Here is a 19,336-nt window from a genome sequence, read left to right on the forward strand (position 1 = left end):
ATCAGCAGCATATCCTTGATATGAGATTTCACGTCGAAAGATTCTACGTGAAGATTTTAGGAATGGATTATACCGCGTTTGCATTAATACTTTTTCATTATATCAAAGAGACTATAATTTGAGATAAAGATAAATTTACCCAAATTTGTTATAAAATAAAATATTTGAAGACATTTCGGAAGTATATTAGCAAATATATAAACAGGAAAACAAAGTTTCGCATTTTAATAAATTTAATAGAATAAAATATTTTATTAAAAATGGAAGAGGGATGGAAATCTCGGGTACCATAATGACAAACGAACGTGCTTGACTCTGAGGTATACAAGAATATTTTATTCGTCGAAAGTAACAAATATACAATTCTCTCAAATAAATTGTCGTTTAAATCATGTCTGTCGTAAATTAGCTCGTTTTATGCGATCGCGCGTCGCTCCGTTCGTGTTCGTGAGCAACGCGCGCCAAACCGTTGTACTCTTCGTGTACCGCGATCTGTATTGTCGACACACATAAAAAAGATGTACGGCGTTCACGAAACCTCTGATGTAACAATAACGGAAGTGTACATACGCTTACGAAACCGAGGTAATTTTGGCACGATTCTCAGAAAAGTAATAATCACTCGCTCGTGCTCGCGTGCATTCGTGTTAACAAATCGATAAAAAAAGAAAAAAGAAATTCACGTTCGTCGCGTCAATGTGTCGCGGATATCGCCGATTCCCGCTCGAACTTTACTTGGTGTCCTGTATATATATCTATATATATATATATAACATATATTTATATATATAAACATCCATCTCTAAAATGGATATATCCATCTGTATCTGCGCGCGTTAGTTTCTTCGTATATATGTACACGTATGTCCGTCAATAAATGCACAGTCCCTAATTACTTCGTCATGATTATATGCGGGTTTTTTTCACGTCGCGCTCTTGAACTCTCGGATAAGCATTCCTCAGTCCGTGGATCTCTCAATGCGGCCGTGGATCTCTTAGAGAATCATCCTCGTGCTCTCCACTATAACTATAACTCTCACGTTTATTTACAAAGTATCGACGGTCTGTCGCGCATAATTAAGGCAGTGTTTCGATGAGTCCGTTCGGAGAACCGACAGTTCTCCTGCCTCCTTCGTCTCACTCTTTCTCTCGCACGCACTCACTCACTCGGGGTGATCCGTTTCACTCGTCGATCGGTCTTTCGAGTTTATCGGTTCGCCGTTCGATCACACACTGATTCACTGATCACTTCTCTCGCAAGGGTGGGCGTACAACGCGGTCTCTCGACTTTCACTCACCGCTGAAAACGCTTTTCAAGATCCGGTTTTCTGGTTTATTCAAAGCCACGGGCCGAGCTGCGCTTCCAGAATTGTGGCGGCGTCCGTCCTGCCCATTACTCTGAGGTGGTTCAGCAGATCCGTTACCGCCGTCGGTTCCCGGTGCCTAGCCTCCCACAGGTCCAGAATGTGCTCGGTCGGACTGGCCTTAGTCGCGAAGTAATTGATGTACCTGTTATACACGTACGAAGACACACCGGCTGCGTGATTACCGTGGTACAGGTTATCGTCGACGAAATAGAGCGCGTTTGGGGAAAGTTTATATTAACGAGATAAACACGAACACGTGAATAATATAGAACTTCGTTAAATAGACTTTGTGGACATTTTGATTTTTTAAAATTAGTCATGCAAGTGAAAAAATTAACACGGACGATTAAATTATATTAACCCGTCTTAAGAGAAACCGTTATTATCTTATTGTTAAAGCAAATATTTGCTATTACTGTGTTGGTTGATTTGCGTTGAAGATATGAATCTCTTTGCTCTGCATAAATATAGCTACGTATTTGAAATAGCTTTACTCTTAATCACGAGCAAAACGGAAAGTTGCTGGCCGGGTTACTAACCTGTCGACTTGAAGCCTCTGCGCCAACATTCTCCAATCGTTGCCCAGAGCGTTCGGCGGGTCTAAGCATTGGCAGAGCTGCTTCCTCAGAGATCTCGTAAACCGAAACGGTCGCAGAGTGGTAGAGTCGGTCGTGGCGTTGTTAGCGTGTCCGCTGCTAACCACGGTGACTTCCCTGAGTGGCCTCGTGACGCTACCCGAAGAGATCAACTGTTTTGCGCCGTCGTAAACGATTCTGAAGACCTGTCTCGTGTCAGAGTTTCCCTGCGAGACTTGCAGCTTGTAGCTCCTCGTGGTGGTCGGGCCAAAGGCCGTGTCCAGGCCGAAGGTCACGTGCTTGGCGTTCTCCTGACGGTTCCAAACGTCCCGGAACGGGACTTCCTGACGTTCCGTAGGCGACTTGCTCTGCCACTCGTTGCCGACTTCCTCGAGGCTGACGCAAAGCGACTCCCCGTTGTCTTGGTACAGCAATGTGCGCGGCTTGTCCAACAGATAGCCCCTGATTTGCGATTCCCGATCGACGATCGCCTTCATCGCCGCCTTCGTGTCCTCCACGGCGTAAACGCGTACACAGCACTGGCCGGCCTGGCTGGCGAAGAGCGCCAATCGCAATCTTTTCGTAGCGATCGAGTTCTCGCAGCTCTGCCCGGCCAACACGTAGCCGCGGAGTTGCTCGGTCACGATGAAAGCTTCCGCGTGATCGAGCTGCGTGAACAGCGGTGTGTTGATGGTTTCGTTGCCTAGAGTCAGTACTCTGCTCCACGTAATTGACTGATGATCCTTCGACGCGATCGAGGACGCACCGTCGTCAACGTTGATACCGTCGCATGCCCAAACGCTCAGTTCCCAAGTTGCCGGATGCAACATCGCGCAGTGCTCAAATTGGAGGATCACGGGCTTGTTGAAGGTCGCGGATGACGGACCGCAGGTCACCACAGCTGATAACTGAGTTATTCCGTCTGTGGGGGGAAAAAACCAGGCTCGAGACTCGAACGGCGTGGACGATATACGGCGGAAATAACAGCGGCATGAATGTGATATCGCGAATTATCGAACTTAATGCCGTTATTGTACGTTATCGTTATCACCGGTGTTGTTGTTGCAATATCCGTCATATTACACTCACTTGATTAATTGTGTTTAATATACTTAACATATACGCGCGTATAATTTTCCAATCAAGGGTAAAAGGAAGTTATCAAGAATTGTGCTAAATCTTTTTCTTTTCCTTAGACAGTTTTATCTCCAACACAAAAGAACCGGTGTATTATAGCGATGCCCTATATTGAACATGAAATCAAGCAGGATATAACTCGCGCGAAGCACGTGCGCGGAACGGCGTTGATATAAAAATAACATCGGCGCTATCGCGGGTGTCTCGATTGCAAAGGTTCGCAGCTGCGATCGTAAAGCTCGGCGTCCCGCCTCCCGCGGAGTGGTAGCGCCATGAATAATTTGCACTCACCGGGTAATCGGGGCCTGTAACGATCCTCGTTGAGCACCGCCAGATAGAGCTCCTCCCGGAGCGGCTTGGGAACGGCTCCCTCGGGCACCGACATGGAGATCCCGGAGTCTGGGAGGACCAGCAGAGCGCCGCGCGTGTTCACCGCCGCCCTCGCGACGTTTCCGGCCTCCAGCTTCGGCAACCGGACGCTCTCCGAGGCGACGTTGTACGTCGAGTCCGAGGACGGGTAGGAGCTAGTGACGCTGTTCTCGCTGTCGGAATGGATCTGCTTGTCGCTGCAGGACTCCTGGGTCGACGTGCTCGGCGTGGGCGACATCGGCGACGGTTGCGGCGCGATCGACAAGTGCGGGACGTCGTAGTGGTGTTCCGAAAGGGATCTCGACATCGACAGCTTCGGGTCGAAAGGATACTCGTAGCAGGCCGGCACACTCGTCGCCGTCACATCCGGCTGCAGGCTCAGCTTCTTGTCCTGATCCGGGAAGAACTCCGGCTGGAATTCTGAAACGCACACGGCCGAGGCACGGCTCGTGGGTATCTCTGCGCGCTGCGGACAAACGCCGCCGAGATACTATTCCGATTTTACGTGTGTGGGCTACGAGTCGAAAGACTTGGCGCGTTTCGTTCGTTGTTACGAAAGAGAAATGAGATATTACGATATGTCGATATAGGTTGCCGTGTCTGTCAATCATTAATATTTCAACGATATTTCGTTTTCGTTTACTTTGCGGTCTAGGTGATTAGTTATTTATCATTCAATTTTTACGAAATGAAAACAATGGGTACTATTTTATTAATCTCGAAATAGTATCTTGCCCATTTCCAATCGCGATAATGAGCATGAAACATTATGGGAAATAATTTAACAAGCATAAGTAACACGAGACCTGAACATTTGTTTCATTCGCGCATTTAATTAATCGTAACGTAATACCTTTAATTGAAATGAAAAGGGTCAATGACCGAGCAACTATAGTTATTTAACAATTAACTTATTAATTTGTATATACAATATATAAATTAGTACGTTTTGAACATATTATTAAATTCAACCACACTTTTGATTAGGACAACATATGGAAATACTTGACTCTGAACCTAACTTTCATAAAAGACTTATATCAGAAATATTACATATCAAGGAACAAAAAAAGTGGGATAAAGTCTAAACAAAAACACAGAATTGCTTGATTACTCACATTTTAGCATACTTGACGAATTAACTAATTGTAAAATTTAATTTATTTTGGTTTATCTAACACATAAAATTGTATATACTGTTCAGTGTTATTTATTTATTATTTACCTATATTTATGTATAACTTTGATCGCTCCACAACTGTTCAGTCACTTGGCAGACATGACACGAACAAGAGCATTACATCGCACATTGAAAGTTGTCACGTTTAACTTTTCTTAGCAAATATGTAAATAATAGACTTCCAAATTACACTGTACCTTTAACAATATTCAAATTAGTTACATACAATTTTTTTTAGAACTTTCTTTTATATGATTGACTATCCAACCGGAATTAACAACATTTCTGACGACTTTAATTCTTACTATTTAACCCGATTTATTCTCGCCTCCGAACGAGGAATTAATTATGGATTTTCTAACCACTGACTGCGTTTCATCTTCATTTTACACTCTGACCATACAGATGCAACGACAAAATTTAGTTATGTATTTGTCGTGTTTTCAAACTGTGATGTGGCTTCTTATGATAATTTTATTAGATTACGACTTTTTATCTCATTTTTCTTCGTTTACTTTTATATAGTTTGTTTCAACGTTTAACTTATTTCAATCTGTTCTCTATGATACGTCAATATATTACCTTTAAATGTTTTATTATGTTATGGCTGAAGAAGACTTTGTGAAGTCGGAATAATTTATATATTGTATATAGGTATGCAAATTAATAAGTTAATTAATTAACAACTATTGTTGCTCGGTCATTGGCCCTTTTCGTTTCAATTTTTGTACTTTAGTTATCACGAAGAGGATGTTAATCTTTAGTTTTGCATCTCGCGTAATTAGGATGTGGCCGAAATATATAATTCTTGCCTTTGATGTAACATTACGTTCGTTTTTACCTCTGAAATGCTTACCATTACGAGCCATGGAGTACAAAGAGTGATCACGACCTTTCCGTCGCAGAAGTCTCGCCAGAAAGATCGCCAAGCCGCCAATTACAACACAGGCGACCGTTAGGCCGACATATAAGGCTACGTCCATCTGGCGATTCGCTATAATAGAATCACATATTGCGAATTTTTAATATCTCCCCATCTTCCATTATTTATCTTTTATAGAAGGAACGGTGGGTCGCGTAAAAATTTTGCTCTTTCCTAGCTGGAGGATGGTGTCGGGCGCTTATTACCGTAAACGGTGTAAAAACAATTTTCAATCTATACCGTGCAACACCGAGCGACCTCAACCGCTTTCTCGTGAATCCTTAACGTCGTAACTTTTATTTACTTTGTACGCGAGACTTCTTTTGTTGACGACAAAAGAAGCCTAAAAGCATCATAGAGCGTTAAACGTCTGCGCGTCGCTAAATATTACGAGCGTCGTAGGAAAGTTTTAAGGTTCCTCTCCATTTACACCGGGGCGACACGCTCGTTTCCTTAGCGCGCTCGTTTTCTTTAGCGCGTCAGTTTATCGTTTTACAGCTTCTCGCGTTATTTCGTGAGGCTATAAAGATTCCGATCATTATTATCGCCGCCATTAACGTACGCAATAAAAGCACCGCGACGCGAACAGCGCTTCGAGCGGAATAATAATTTTAGTTGGTGTCGTTGTGCCTCTCCCGAGAAATCCGCGCGACGTGGGAAGCAGGTTTGAAACGATCGGATAAAAAGGATTGCACCCGCAATATAACGAGTATTATTTAGCGAAACATGCGGTGTATAGACGAAATTACGCGAAGGTCTCGTCGAGGATCGTGCGGAGACACGCTTACGCGGATATGAAATTCACCGCGGTCGTGCTTTACGACCGTCGCGTCGTCGCGTTCCGGATATATGGATAATGTAAGTAAATGCGCAACCAAAGGAAATGAAATTCTCGAAAGTAAAACTGGGCGCGTAGTAAAACGCGGCGCGGCGCGACTCTTTACCGCGCATCTGAATTATGGGCAATTTTTCCTTTTTACTGGATTACCTCGCGTGCTTAAGCATCCACGGTAGCCCCCCGTAGGCGCGGTTCTACGGCAACGAGACGCGGCGTAGAAAATGTCCCCGCGATCGTAAAAATTTTCGAGAAATACCTCCTCAACCGCCCGCCCGCGCCGCGCGCGAAGAGTGCCTGACACTCTTAAAGCTTCTTCCAATTTTAGAATGTCAAAGCCATACGAGGTCGTAACCCTGCTACGTGACTTTCGAGCACCCAAACTCCCTTTCGCGGGATCATGTGTGTCTCGTTGGCGTACGCCGCGTTCCCCGACACGTGCCTCGCACGTCAATATACCACGAAAGCGACGAAAATGCATACGAATTCGGAGGAGGGATTTCGAAAACGCAATAGTTCCACGTCGTTACTCGCAGGACGAGATCGGGAAACGCGTGCACGATTCCCCAAACCCTCCTCCTAAAGACAGCTTGAAAAGTGGCTTTCCACAGGGGCGTCGAGATTTATTTTCTTCGAAGCTATTGATAACGCTTCATAAACCGGACCTAATGTATCTGAAGCTATTTTTCATCTTTATTTCCGAGAGGTCGCGCGCGTTACACAAATGCTTTCGAGAGTTCTGTTTGAATTGATAAAGTTGTTTATTTTCGCTTTGTGATTATTATTGTTATATTGATAAAAAAAACATATATTTTTATATTTACATCATCATTAGAATGAAGTCCTATAATTCGTATTCTCGCTGCATCTTTCTCTTTCTCTCGACACACACTCGCGAGCATCGATCAATATGAGCTGTCCACTGCCACTGTAAACGTTCCACCTCGATTGACGGCATCGTGTCTTAAATATTTAAACCAGGGACGTCCGAGATGACTCGGGGGTTCCTCGCAAGACTATACGCCTGCTGGCGTAAGATGGTAAATCGCATCACGTTTCTCCGGCAGCGCGCGCGCGCGCGGTATCTTCCATCTATATTTTATCGCCGCTTTCAGGAAAATCGAACTCACTTCTGGATTCAAAGGGGCTGTTTCGGGGCATCCAACCCCCTCGAGGAGGAGATCCAGTCGTGTACACGCTCGGGTCTGAGCCACGGGATAATGGCACTTTATTTGCATGCGCGATCAATTTCCCCCTTCCGCGGCGAGGGCGTAACGGCTACCGATTACATAATTTTCTTCGATATTAAAGCCAGTCTCTCCACCCCACGGCGCAAAGGGGCGGGGAGGGGGGTAGAGAGGGTGCAGCCGTATCGCGTGCAACTTTGATGTGCTTCGGTCGATAGCATTGGCTACCTTTGGGGTAGCGCGAGCGGTCGGGGGGCGGGAGGTTGGCGTCTGTACGGACCAGTGGGCCACCCTTGACTACGGGGCTCGCATCATTGTTACGATTGTTTGGATCGCGCAATGAGGGGTCGCGACGATCACGGTCGGGCCTTCGCGGCAGCGTCAATAATTAACCGGTCGAGTAATTAAAAGTAAATAGTGCCCGTCCGCGCGCTCTCTCGTTATCGACGCGGAAAAACGCGTCCGCAAATACGTCGCGGGTAAAGCGAGCGATATCACGGGCAGTCAGTCAGCCTTTCGTTTCATTCCCGGGAATTATTTTTCGGTATAAGCGCGTTTTAGAGATCGAAGTGCCTGATACATGACGCGCGAGTGCCCCAACTCGCGCGTTATTATACCGGAGTAATGAATAATGCTAATGTTCACCGCGCCTGGATTCACGGCTCTCTCTATTTTTGCCGCCTTTTTCGAGGTGCATAAAACATCTGATTTGAATGGTATCAGATCGTCGAGCATAGCGCCGCGTCGCCGGGAATATAAATGGCGTGCACCGGGCGTGAAGAATCCATCCAAGAATGTCGCACGACGAGTTAAGGACATTTGCTTCGCGGTTGAACGCCTCGGTCGCGCCCCTTATACGCGCGAGGCGAACTCCTCCTACTCCTCCTCTCGTCTCGTTTTATTTTTTTTTGCGAGCGTCTACAAATCCGGAACGAATCGGTGGAGAAGGTCCGCGTACATCGCAGAGAGATCGTAGCTTATCTAATCGAGAAACTTTTCTCTTTGCGGCGCGGCAGCGGCGCGGGCACGATCGGCTCGAGAACGAACGGGCACGGGAAACGACGCGTGGTAAAATCGTAAAAGGAAACGGATCGCGGGAGATTAAAAGAGCAGGAAAATGCTTTATTGCTTGCCCAACTCACCTTCCTCGGTTAAATGAGCGCCGCCCACCTTCGCGTTGCCGACTGTAAAAGGAACACGCCGGTAAGTTGGATAATTAAAGGATTTCGATAGCACTGATAAAACTACTTTCGCGAAATGCCGTATGTCTGCTAGTTAACGCGATTTGTTTTATGTTGCAACTAAATCTACAATAGATTTGAGATTTTATCTTAGATTTTAAGAAATTCCTAAGAATGTATATATTATCGCCCGTTTTAAAGAAAAAAAAATGACTATCTTTTATTTCAATAAAATTGTTGTGTTAACATTAAAAGAATTAAACAAAGATAATATTTATTTACTTTATGCAAAATGAGAAGTACATTACTATCGCAGTTTACGGAACGTGAATCACCGGAACTTTACGGTACATAAAAAGATCGCAACAGGCGAAAGACGCAATCAAGACATAGAAAAGTTCGCCGCTGGACTTACCGTTGCACATGCCGCCTGTGCAATTCGCCACGTTGATGTCCCTGCCTTGGCAAGATCGTCCACCGTGGCTGGGTGGCGGATCGTCGCACGATCTCCTCCTCGTGTGCGTACAGTCGCTCCCACACACCGACCATGCCGACCATCTGGACCATTGTCCGTCCACGGCTGGGAGTAAAAAGAACAAAATCGTGGCATCGTTTCGTTTCAGAGTCGTTAAGACGGTATCCGATCGACGTGTAGCAATAATAAAAAAGTTCGACAGGACAAAACGGGCTCGTAACTCGGGCACGAATCCCCGCGGTATCGTTGGTGAGAGACCACACTTGTCAATTCGGTTACGTTTATTGCCGCTGTAACGGCTCTTATAACGACATTTATTTCCCTTATATATAATTGACTCGTATCGACAAGCTTTTCTTTAAAATCAGCACGCGTGAAGCGAAAAAGAAAAAAAAGAGAAATCAGGAAGGTGACCAACTAAAGACGCGCCAAACCCGTTTACAATCGCTAATCCCTCGTTCCAAACCGGCTACTTTATTGGCACTTAAGCGCCATCGAATAAATAGCGCGGCGGCGCACTTGCCGGCGGTTTACTACGTTTTATTAAAACGCCCTTACACGCGGTCGCGGCAGTCCGGTCGTATGTGTCGCGGTTTAATTTTCGTTCCGGGCATGAGGGACATGATTCATGCACATGTGAAGGACTTACCCAGGGTGTTAGTGAATTCTTCCAAAGCCCCGGCTACTCCAAAGCGAGCGAGCGTTAAAGGGAATAAAAAAAGTGCGTGGTGAGTGCATTAACCAACGTCGAGTGCGAGTGTTTAACGTGTCTCTCGCGTGGAAACGACGAAAGAATATCGGATCGATCAATGTCTTAAACCGCCGATATAAAGCGGACGCCGACTTTCCTCGGGCATTATCCTCGTGAGCCTCGGTCATTTGCATGCAGTCTGCATATTCTTTACGGGGATAGCCACAGGTGCCTTTAAGATGTCGCAAACGTTTTGAAAGGTGAATACGATTTAAAAGACTTGACGGTATATTCCGAAGAGACTGTGTGGCACGTGCAATAGATATGCTCGACGGGGAAAGAGGACGCAGAGACGACAGAGGGGGGATCAGATCGTAAATCAACCGAAGAGTCTTCTCTCTTCGGCATCAGTAATATCGTCTTGCGCGATGGCAAAATCCTACTTGTCTATCGTTTGACCGACACTAACCGAGAGAGGAAAGAGGAAGACACTATTTTCGCTTGCTTACAAGTTAAGTACTTTGAGCGACGTCGTCGTAGTAAGTTAGGACATAACAAAGAGATACACGAAGGTAGACAAGAAGATTCCTCAGTAGAGAGAAGAGTTTCTTCCTCGAAAATCTTACGCTCGCGCACGCGCGCGCGCGGATAATGAATTCAAGGGGACTCACCGGAGCAGCCCGAGTTGCAGTCCATCTTTTGCTGAGAGGGGCCGAGGCATGGCTGACCGCCGTTCATGGGCGCTGGATTCGTGCACGTTCTCGTCCTCTTCTGACCGCCTTTCGCGCATCGCGAGTGACATTCCGACCAGGACGACCAGGAAGACCAGCCACCGTTAACTAATCGAAATCAGTAAAAGTTTTTTTTTTTTAATATAAAGGGAGAAACAGATATAGTAAAGTCTTCTGTTTTCTGCTCAAGGAAAGGTAAATCAGAAAAGTGATAAAATGAAACAACCTTTTTATTTTTCAGTTTTCAATTTTAAAAATAAAAAATAATTTTCGAAACTGAAGTCTGATTCGCATGAAAAAAAAATTATCGGTAATAATAAAGTGATTTCTGCAGTATTAAATTATTTTAGGAGAAAAAAAATTGAAAATATTTTGTAGTGATATAGGAAAATTAATTCATTGTTCTAAAAAAATGTATTTAAATAAATAATAAAATTTATAATTAATTATATTTTTGGAAAAAATAAAAATACAAATTTTATTTTATCACCTTTTTTTTATATGGAGTCGAAAACTTTTAGACCTTATTGTTGTAACGCTGAGAAATATATAATACATACAGCGAAGGTTATTTATATATAATTTATAAAAAGGGAATCTTTGTTGATCGTGAGCTTACCGTATACTGTTAAGCTAACTGCGTCGCTCAGTCGTTTCGCCGCGATATTTTCGGCAACGCAGGTGTAGTTCGCCTGATGGCTAAGTTTCGCTTGTCCAATAAGAAGATGACCCTCGCTGGACACCAGAAGTGTGTCCGACTCGGTGTCCACAGGAATATTATTTCTTAACCAGTAAACTCTAGGCGGTGGTACTCCCACCGGAGGCAGGCACCTAAGTTCGGTACTCTGACCTGCTTCGACGGACACGGAGTACGGTGGCGATTCGAATTGCTTTTTCAGATCTGAAAGGAATAATTATACATCCTCGCTTTAATAAAAGAATAATAATAGGCTAAAATTAAAGTTTGAGAGCGAGCGTGGCGTAGCAGACAGCGCACTGGTCTGCTAAACCAAAGATCTCAGGTTCGAATCCAGTCCTGGTAGAACCAAAAATAAATAAATTGCATCGCTTGTCTTTCCTCCTCGACGGAATGGCAGCCCGTCAGGAGTATCCCTTGCCACGAAACCCCCTCTACCTTGCCGTTCGGATTCGACGTTAAACTGTAGGTCCCATGTGCTTGTGTACAACCTGCGTGCGTATATACCACAAGCACATGACTTTGGGGCCTTGGGGGAGGCCTATAGGTCCAACTCGGACTGTTGCGCCATTGAAATGAAATGAATGAAAATTAACCCTTCACCCGTATAGGTGCAAACGCGTAGAGATGGCGCCACTGCGCATCCGTAAAAAAAGTTATGCTCCCCGAGAACCCGCCTACCGAGTTTCAAGGCGCCAGACCCCCTCCAGCCGTCACAGGAGACACGTAATTCTTGAAAAAACAAGGTTTGCGGCGAACACTTAAGCACTTCATTTAAAAATAATTGCATGCAATATTTTTTTTATGAAAGGTACGTTTTTTCCCTTCAATTTCCTTTTTTATTCATTTCGATATCTTTATTTGTCTTAAAGTTATGATTTTTTGAGTAAAACATGATTTTACCAGTTGTAGTTGTAGTTGCTCCATTTCTTAAATAAAAAATATGTGAAAAAATTAAATTGCTTATAATTTTATGATTGATACTTCAAATTGAAGGTTTGAATTACCTCCATGAATTTTTTCAGATTTTTTGTAACACTTTAACACTTAAAAAAAAACGTCAAGACGAAAACGACCCACCTATGTGGCGTAAAGGTGCCAAAAACGAGGCCAAAAAAAACCTATACGGGCTAGGGTTAAAATTTAGGCGCATTATGAAATTTGGAAAAATTATAATATTTTTAGTATTTGATATTGTCACTCTTGTTTTTATATTACGCCGTGTCTTTCTATCTAAGCTTACTCAGCGATCTATACGTGGTGTGTTCTTCTATCTCCCCAAACACATTTTTATGTCTAGCTTTTGAGTTATGCAACTCTGAAATTGGCCAAGTGGTTCTGCCTTTAAATTGATTCTCTTGGAAACTCGGCGCTCATTGCGTTGTCGTCAATTAAGGGACAGAATTAAATAACGAGTTCGCTGGCAGGAGAATCAAGATAATTAAGAGAGAACAAAGGCAAAGTGAGACGAAAAGTCGGCTGTCCCCAGAATTCTCGCGACGTTTATTTCAATCCTTTCTGATTCATAATATACCTCACCTACACCGAGAATAAGAACCGTTTCTGACTAAAAAACAAGAGTGTAATCTAACATTAATAATTCGTCATTGCGGTTGTCAGTTTAAAAATTTTACCGGTAAGTTAATACTTTTAGAATCGCACTATAGACGATATTGTATACTAATATGATCTTATTTGTATACTCACAGGCGACGTCGATGGTTGCCGGCTGGCTTCTAATCTGTCCCGATCCAGACCAGGCGACGCACTCGCATTTGAATTTATCCTTGCCGAAGTACTCCTCGATGTGATCCCTCGTAACATTGAGCTCGCAGTCGACGATCCTCGTTCCCGTGTGGGGATCCACGAAATCCTGCTGCTGCGAATCCTCCGCCCTCACGTTATTACAACGGAAATAGATCTGCAGCGCGTGAGCGGCTTTGCAACGTAGAACGGCGGGCTTGTTCTTCACGACGAAGGAGTTTACGGGCTCCGTGAGGAAAACTGGTAAATGACCGCCGCCTTCAGAAATGAGTTCGGTATCGCTGGCTATCGTAGCCGAAGGCACGTCGTCGTCTTCCAAGAGATAAGAGTCCTCCTCCTCCGCAGCATCTTCACCTTCTGGCAAAAAGGGATAATTCAACTTTTTAGAAAATGTTTTTTTATAGCCCTTTATAATCGCGCGTAATAATACTATAAGTATATCCATTATTATATCGAAGACAGAAGTAACAACGATTTGTTCTTATATAGGGTGCAAATGAATTTCGTGGAAAGCAGTTAAGCGTGACACGTAATGGTGCCTATTGCTAGGTAATAAATCGGATCGACCGCAGTATTATTGCCGTCATAATGCCTCGTAATCAGCGAAAATCTGGCGACGCGGCAGAGTCAGCCGTCTACTGGTCTACACTCCAAATACGCCGTGACCGTAACTCACGGTTACCAGTTATTAATTCGATGATGATCGTTATTCATGCGGTGCGTTCTATCGGAGTCGTGAAAATTTTATATTTGCCTGTCAACAATGGTGTCCCTCCTGTAAATCCTGACGCCCGGGCCATTAATGCAGCGGCCGCTTCGCGCGTTCGTTCGCCGACTACAGGCGAACGAACGCCGGCTACGAACAATCGCGGTGCGCGCACTGCAGTAATGAATTTTCGGATTTACGCGGCGCACCGGTGCACAAGTCCGATGTATTTTCCGCCAACGAGTGGTTAGACCTTTATCCCCGTGCGACATTTGGCTGGGGGCCACAATTTCTATCGCGATAAACGCGCCACCCTATATCGTCGTCTGTCTCTCTCTCTCTCTCTCTCTCTCTCTTTTGCAGTCTGTGTGGAGAAGCTTAAAAAAATGCGCCGCAGTAATAAACTCCATCTGCATTCCATTTTTTGCACACAGTGCTTGATTTGTCAACGTAAATTCCGATATCGAGCGTATCGATACTGCCGCCGCGACATAAATATAAGGATGAAGAAATCAAGCGGCGCGCGTTAACACTAACGGGACACGAAACGCACTCGCATATTGTCTGTGTCGGAGTTGCCGGATTGTAACGGCGATACGAGATGAATGCACGCGATGTATCACGGGATCAATGCAGATGTGTGTATCGCCTTACGATCGATCGCTTTAGCACGATAAGATGCACGAGAATAGCGTTATGAATAAAGTAACTAATATTATCGTCAAAACTCAGAGAAGGCAGTTGCCAATTGTGCACACTGAGAGAAAGGTGCTTGGTATTTGCGACTATAATTGTATAGTAAAATAATTATGGTTGAGGTTCTTATTTGTATAGTTATTATTGCTATAATATTAGCAAAAATAACTTTATATGCATAAATTTTTCAATTATGGTCATTTTCATCATATTTATACTACGATTATTATAGTACTTACTTATACGTAAATTACAGGTTACAGTGTATAAAACCATGTATACAACAATAATGTAGAATTGAGTCAACTATAATTCGCATTGTTAAAATAATTATAAAAATAACTAAAAAGTATAGTGAAATTGTGATAACTGCAACTTATTTTCGCTCACCGTTTGCATCACCGTTTAATCATAAATAGTAGTCTTGATTAGTGATGCACAATTGGTAACCGTCTTTTCTGAGTTTTGACAATAACGTTGGTTGATTCGTCCTAACGTTTGTTCGTAAATGTTCGAAACGAATATCGCCGAGATAACAAAATCAAATAAACGCGTTAAAAAAATATATGACACTGTCCTTGAGGAAGGGGAAGGGGGAGGGATTACGACGTTGTTACAATGGAGTTGGCAATTGCCAAGGGTTGAATGGAACACAACGGCGCGGCGCGGGCAGCGGCGACGGCGCCGGCGGAGTCAGAACCGGAATTCGGTAACGCGCGACGCACTTGTACGAGAAGCAAGTAAAATAGGATTTTCATCGGTTTCCGATAATTCGAGCAGATCGAATGGCCGATAGGACCCATCGAAATCATTCTACCCGGTTTCTCCTGATGGCGAATTCATCCATATGAATTCTCGTTAGCCGTTTGGGCGCATGCGGCCAGTTCGTTAACCGTTCCGAACATGCGTATGCATTCGTCCGGGATTTTATTGTACGGCACGACACACACGATATTGCTCGTAGGGTGAATGTATGGAAGTATCACGCGAGTCGTCGTATTGCCTGTCATACATCTTGTTTATTAACGTAACGTAACGTCGCATACAAGCCAAAGGTTTGGCGTTTAATATATCGATGCGGAATAACTATCAGACTCCAATTGGAATTGTCGGTTCTATATTCCGCGCGAGGGGATTTCTCTCTCCTAATTGCAGTTGCCTCGAGCGCGTTTATGGCCGAGCTCGTCTTGCGAATTGGACGCGGACGCTGTATAATTTGTAGCTACGATCTATTTGCACGGCGGACTAGCGGCGCGCCGATAGTGGCCTTTCCAGCGTATTGGATATATATACAAAGGAAAAGAGTGCACGCGATAACAAGACGTGGATTTAATCGAGCGACGTCACGCGATGCGCGGAAGTGGAACGAGCTGGAATGGGATTTTCATTGGTTCCCGATAATTTGAGCAGATCGGATTATCGATAGGAACGCGCTGAGCGATTCGATCTCTGTCTCTTTCGGCGCCAAATCGAATACGGCGTTGCGCCGTCGTCGTTGGTCAGAGTCGACTCGTATGTATTTTTAATAGTTTTCAGCGACACGGTTAGTTCTTTTACGTTGTAGCGGCTCTCGGCCGGCTACCCAGCTACAAGATTTTTAAACGCCGAAAACAAGAACGCGAAGAGAGGGAATGCAAGCACGAAACAGAGACGACTTAATTGAGCCAGGTCACGCGACACACCGTAATGCCGAGTCAGTGACGGAAAAAAGTTCCGCCATCGGTTCTAGATAATTATTCCGAGCGGCCGCGTGGAATCTTGGGCATAATGAATATTCGATGACCGCGAGAGAGAGAACGGAGAGAGCGTCACGATCATTATTCATTTTACACGCTCGTAGTCGGGCAACGTATGCGACTCGCCGGATTATGACGCGTACATACATATTTTGAATTGGTTCCGCAGTCAGTTCCGAAAGCCACATTTGCTTCGATCCATCGATTAATAACGGTACTATTGAAAAAAAAGAAAAAAAAATGTGTTTGCGACAATCGGGGCGAGAAGAGCCTAATCGGGGAGACGTCACGCGACACGCGCGTGCAATCGTGTCGGCCCGTCGATCGGAGAATTGTCATCGGTTTCCGATAATTCGGCGTCGATCGAATGGGGCGATAGTGCCCGGATGGAAACGTTGTATCCGGTCTCATATCGTCGCCGAATCACCTGGTCGCGGCGCCAGCGAGCATGTGAGGCCTCCCCCCCTCTCTTTTCCTCGTTAGCCACGGCGGACGAGCTAGTTAGTCGTGTCTCCGTTAGATACGCCTAGCAGGCAGGCAGGCAGGCAGGCAGACAACGACCGGACTACGTATACGTACACATGTGCAATGCGAACACGATGTGCATTCGCATCCTCGAACCCCACGTGGCTACTATGCGGGTTGACCACGTATCGCGTCGGGAGACGAGACAGAGACACGAGCCACTGTGCATTCATGTACGGTTTCACGGTACGTCCGCTCACACCGGGGTGAGAGACCACACATGACGCCTCTTAATTAACAAAAGGTACCTGCAACAGCAGCACCGAGCAGCACCGAGAGAGCACCGTCGAGAGATCCTTGCTCGGTCGACGCTACGTTCGCAGAAGTGAGCGCGCGAGGTACGGTATATACACGGGAGTGTATGAACAAGCAGCAACGAGAGATGCCGCATACGAAACGAAGAGAGACGGATTAAGGAAGATACAAGGGGTTCCTTGTTCCTTGTTTCTCGCGTCACGTGCCTTGTTATTTTAGCCGGCGAATCAAGCACCTACCACTGACTACCACCACCACCACTGTCGTCGCCGCCGCCGTCGTTTCGTGGCCGCGGCAACATTGACCCAACGGATTGTACCTTCCTTCCCTGAATTTCGTGCGCGCGCGGAACTGTCGAATAATGATACAAATAAGAGAACAGCGAAATTCGAATCGACACGCGAAAATAACGTTTGAAGGTCTTTCAATAAAATCCCATCGAATCAAGTGTCTCACTCTCCTTAGGAACGATGCGAAAGGTGCGAGAAGACGGGATCCCTTCGGGGTGACAGTTTCTAAAATCGGATTAGCCCGAAGTCGCGTCGCGGTATACGACTTAGATGTAGAGCAAATATTTTGAATGGCTTTCGAGAGAGCGTGAGCTGACAATAAGATCCGAAAGTCGTATTGAATTAACGTATTGAATTTTCCACGCGATCTATCGTTCGCGTACGGGCGAAGAGCCCGTTTCCGGTTCGAACATGTTGCGGATGTGCTCTATATGTATGTCGTCACGTGACAATAGAGGAGCGGCGCCTAGCCAGGTCGGGGTCACTATTGTATTCCAGGCCGTTCACAGATCACGACCTCCGGGTGCCTAAATAATGTGAGTCAAGTTCCGCGCTCGTCGAGACTTTGTTGAACCGTCATTCAGACTAACGAGAGACACGGCGACGAGCGGAGTCTCGGTGCGATTCTTTTATCGATCGGTATCGCACGAGAGCTCGCGTGCGCGCGCGTGGGACACGGTCCAACGCAGATGGAGATCTGCTACGACCTAAAAGAGAAGTTGATGGAGATCGTGATTCTGATACTTCGCTCCGGCGACGAGATCGTCGACGAGATGACACCGTGTGGGACGGATTAAAGTATTCCGACTGATCCGGATTGGCCGATACATCTTAATCCCGGTTAGAGGGTGATTGCTTATCGCGCGTATCACTTTGCACGTGTGTGAAAGTGGCACATGTTGCTGATAGGATTTGGCGGAACAGGCGTACAAGTCCTTGCTTCAAGCTCAAACTTTACGCGCGTTTGCTCGAATTCGAGTTGATTTACCCTCGATTTAATTTCACTCAAATCTTCTTTTTCCAAAATTTTCGCAAAAGGTTCACGAAATGTTGGAAGGTCGGGGGGATACAATTTTTTGTGAGAGAGTAATCGAATATAGCCCGAAGCGTAACGTACGCATGGCGGCGTGTGCGTCGACGGCGGCTAAATGAATTAAAGAGCTCGAAAATGCATGAGCAGCGAGGGCGAGAGTGGCGCAAAGAGTGGAAAATGGAGGGTGATGATGCGTATTACACGACTCGATTGCGGCACCGCTACGTTAAGGCGCGTAATTAAGCGAATAACAGAATCAGATACGACTGTTCGCGTGTTACCCCCCGCGGTGGCCTCTTGGAGAGTGTATTGATAACAGCGAGAGGTCGAATCGCATACGTCATGCCGATATAATTCTTCGATACTTTCTCGCGCGTATATTCTTTTGTAGTTCCAGGCCATTAAGGTTGAATGAAAATTCGCGCTCACGGCGTAACATTATCAGACTCATCACTAAAGTTATATATCGAACGCGCGTCCCGTAACGATCTACAATTCCGCAACGAAATTGCATTCAAGTTAACCGTTTCGTTTTGTCCGAAATAAAAGCGCGATGAAGCATAAAGGGCCGAGATAAGATGAGTCTCATAAATTGGATCTGATATCGCTAAGGATTTTTATTTTGCACAGTGTGAACTACAACTGTAATGACACACGAGTTTGTTAAACAAGAAAATCTACCTTTACATTTTACCACTTCGCTTATAAATAAAGGCAAGAGTTGCGATATTAAACCAACGAAGATAAGTTTCGAAACTCTTACATTTCTCTTCGGCTCTTGCCTCTCAGATCTTTTTACATCATTTGTATTACAACTTTATAATTAATTGAAGATAATCAAGAATCGTGCGCTATAATCTTACAAAAAGAAACCAGAACTTCATCGCGCGAAATCACGACTTGAAAGAACATAAACCGATCGACCGATATTTCACGATCGCCGTTCCCTCGCATATTCGCGGGGTACCGCTCGGTCCCCTCTGT

The 19,336-nt window shown here is 45.1% G+C and overlaps 1 protein-coding gene across 3 annotated transcripts in view; it reads right to left on the minus strand.

Annotated features, from left to right (window-relative positions):
- Positions 1-314: 314 nt before the first annotated feature.
- LOC112452770 (netrin receptor UNC5C-like) overlaps positions 315-19,336 on the minus strand; it is a 33,441-nt gene continuing 14,419 nt past the window's right edge. Inside the window, exons 3-12 of one of the 3 annotated variants that reach the window (XM_025013160.1) lie at positions 13,055-13,465; positions 11,270-11,551; positions 10,591-10,758; positions 9,878-9,910; positions 9,169-9,333; positions 8,715-8,756; positions 5,485-5,622; positions 3,371-3,868; positions 1,907-2,864; positions 315-1,509 (exon numbers count right to left, since the gene is read on the minus strand). In XM_025013160.1, coding sequence (XP_024868928.1) covers positions 1,338-1,509; positions 1,907-2,864; positions 3,371-3,868; positions 5,485-5,622; positions 8,715-8,756; positions 9,169-9,333; positions 9,878-9,910; positions 10,591-10,758; positions 11,270-11,551; positions 13,055-13,465 — 2,867 coding nt within the window. In that variant the 3' untranslated portion in view covers positions 315-1,337. Of the gene's footprint in view, positions 1,510-1,906; positions 2,865-3,370; positions 3,869-5,484; positions 5,623-8,714; positions 8,757-9,168; positions 9,334-9,877; positions 9,911-10,590; positions 10,759-11,269; positions 11,552-13,054; positions 13,469-19,336 lie in introns of all 3 variants that reach the window. The other 2 variants (XM_025013159.1, XM_025013162.1) reach the window with 2 other exon arrangements.

The sequence above is a fragment of the Temnothorax curvispinosus genome, unplaced genomic scaffold (assembly GCF_003070985.1).
Source record: "Temnothorax curvispinosus isolate PA1 unplaced genomic scaffold, ASM307098v1 QBEX01003650.1, whole genome shotgun sequence".
Classification (NCBI taxonomy): Eukaryota; Metazoa; Arthropoda; class Insecta; order Hymenoptera; family Formicidae; genus Temnothorax; species Temnothorax curvispinosus.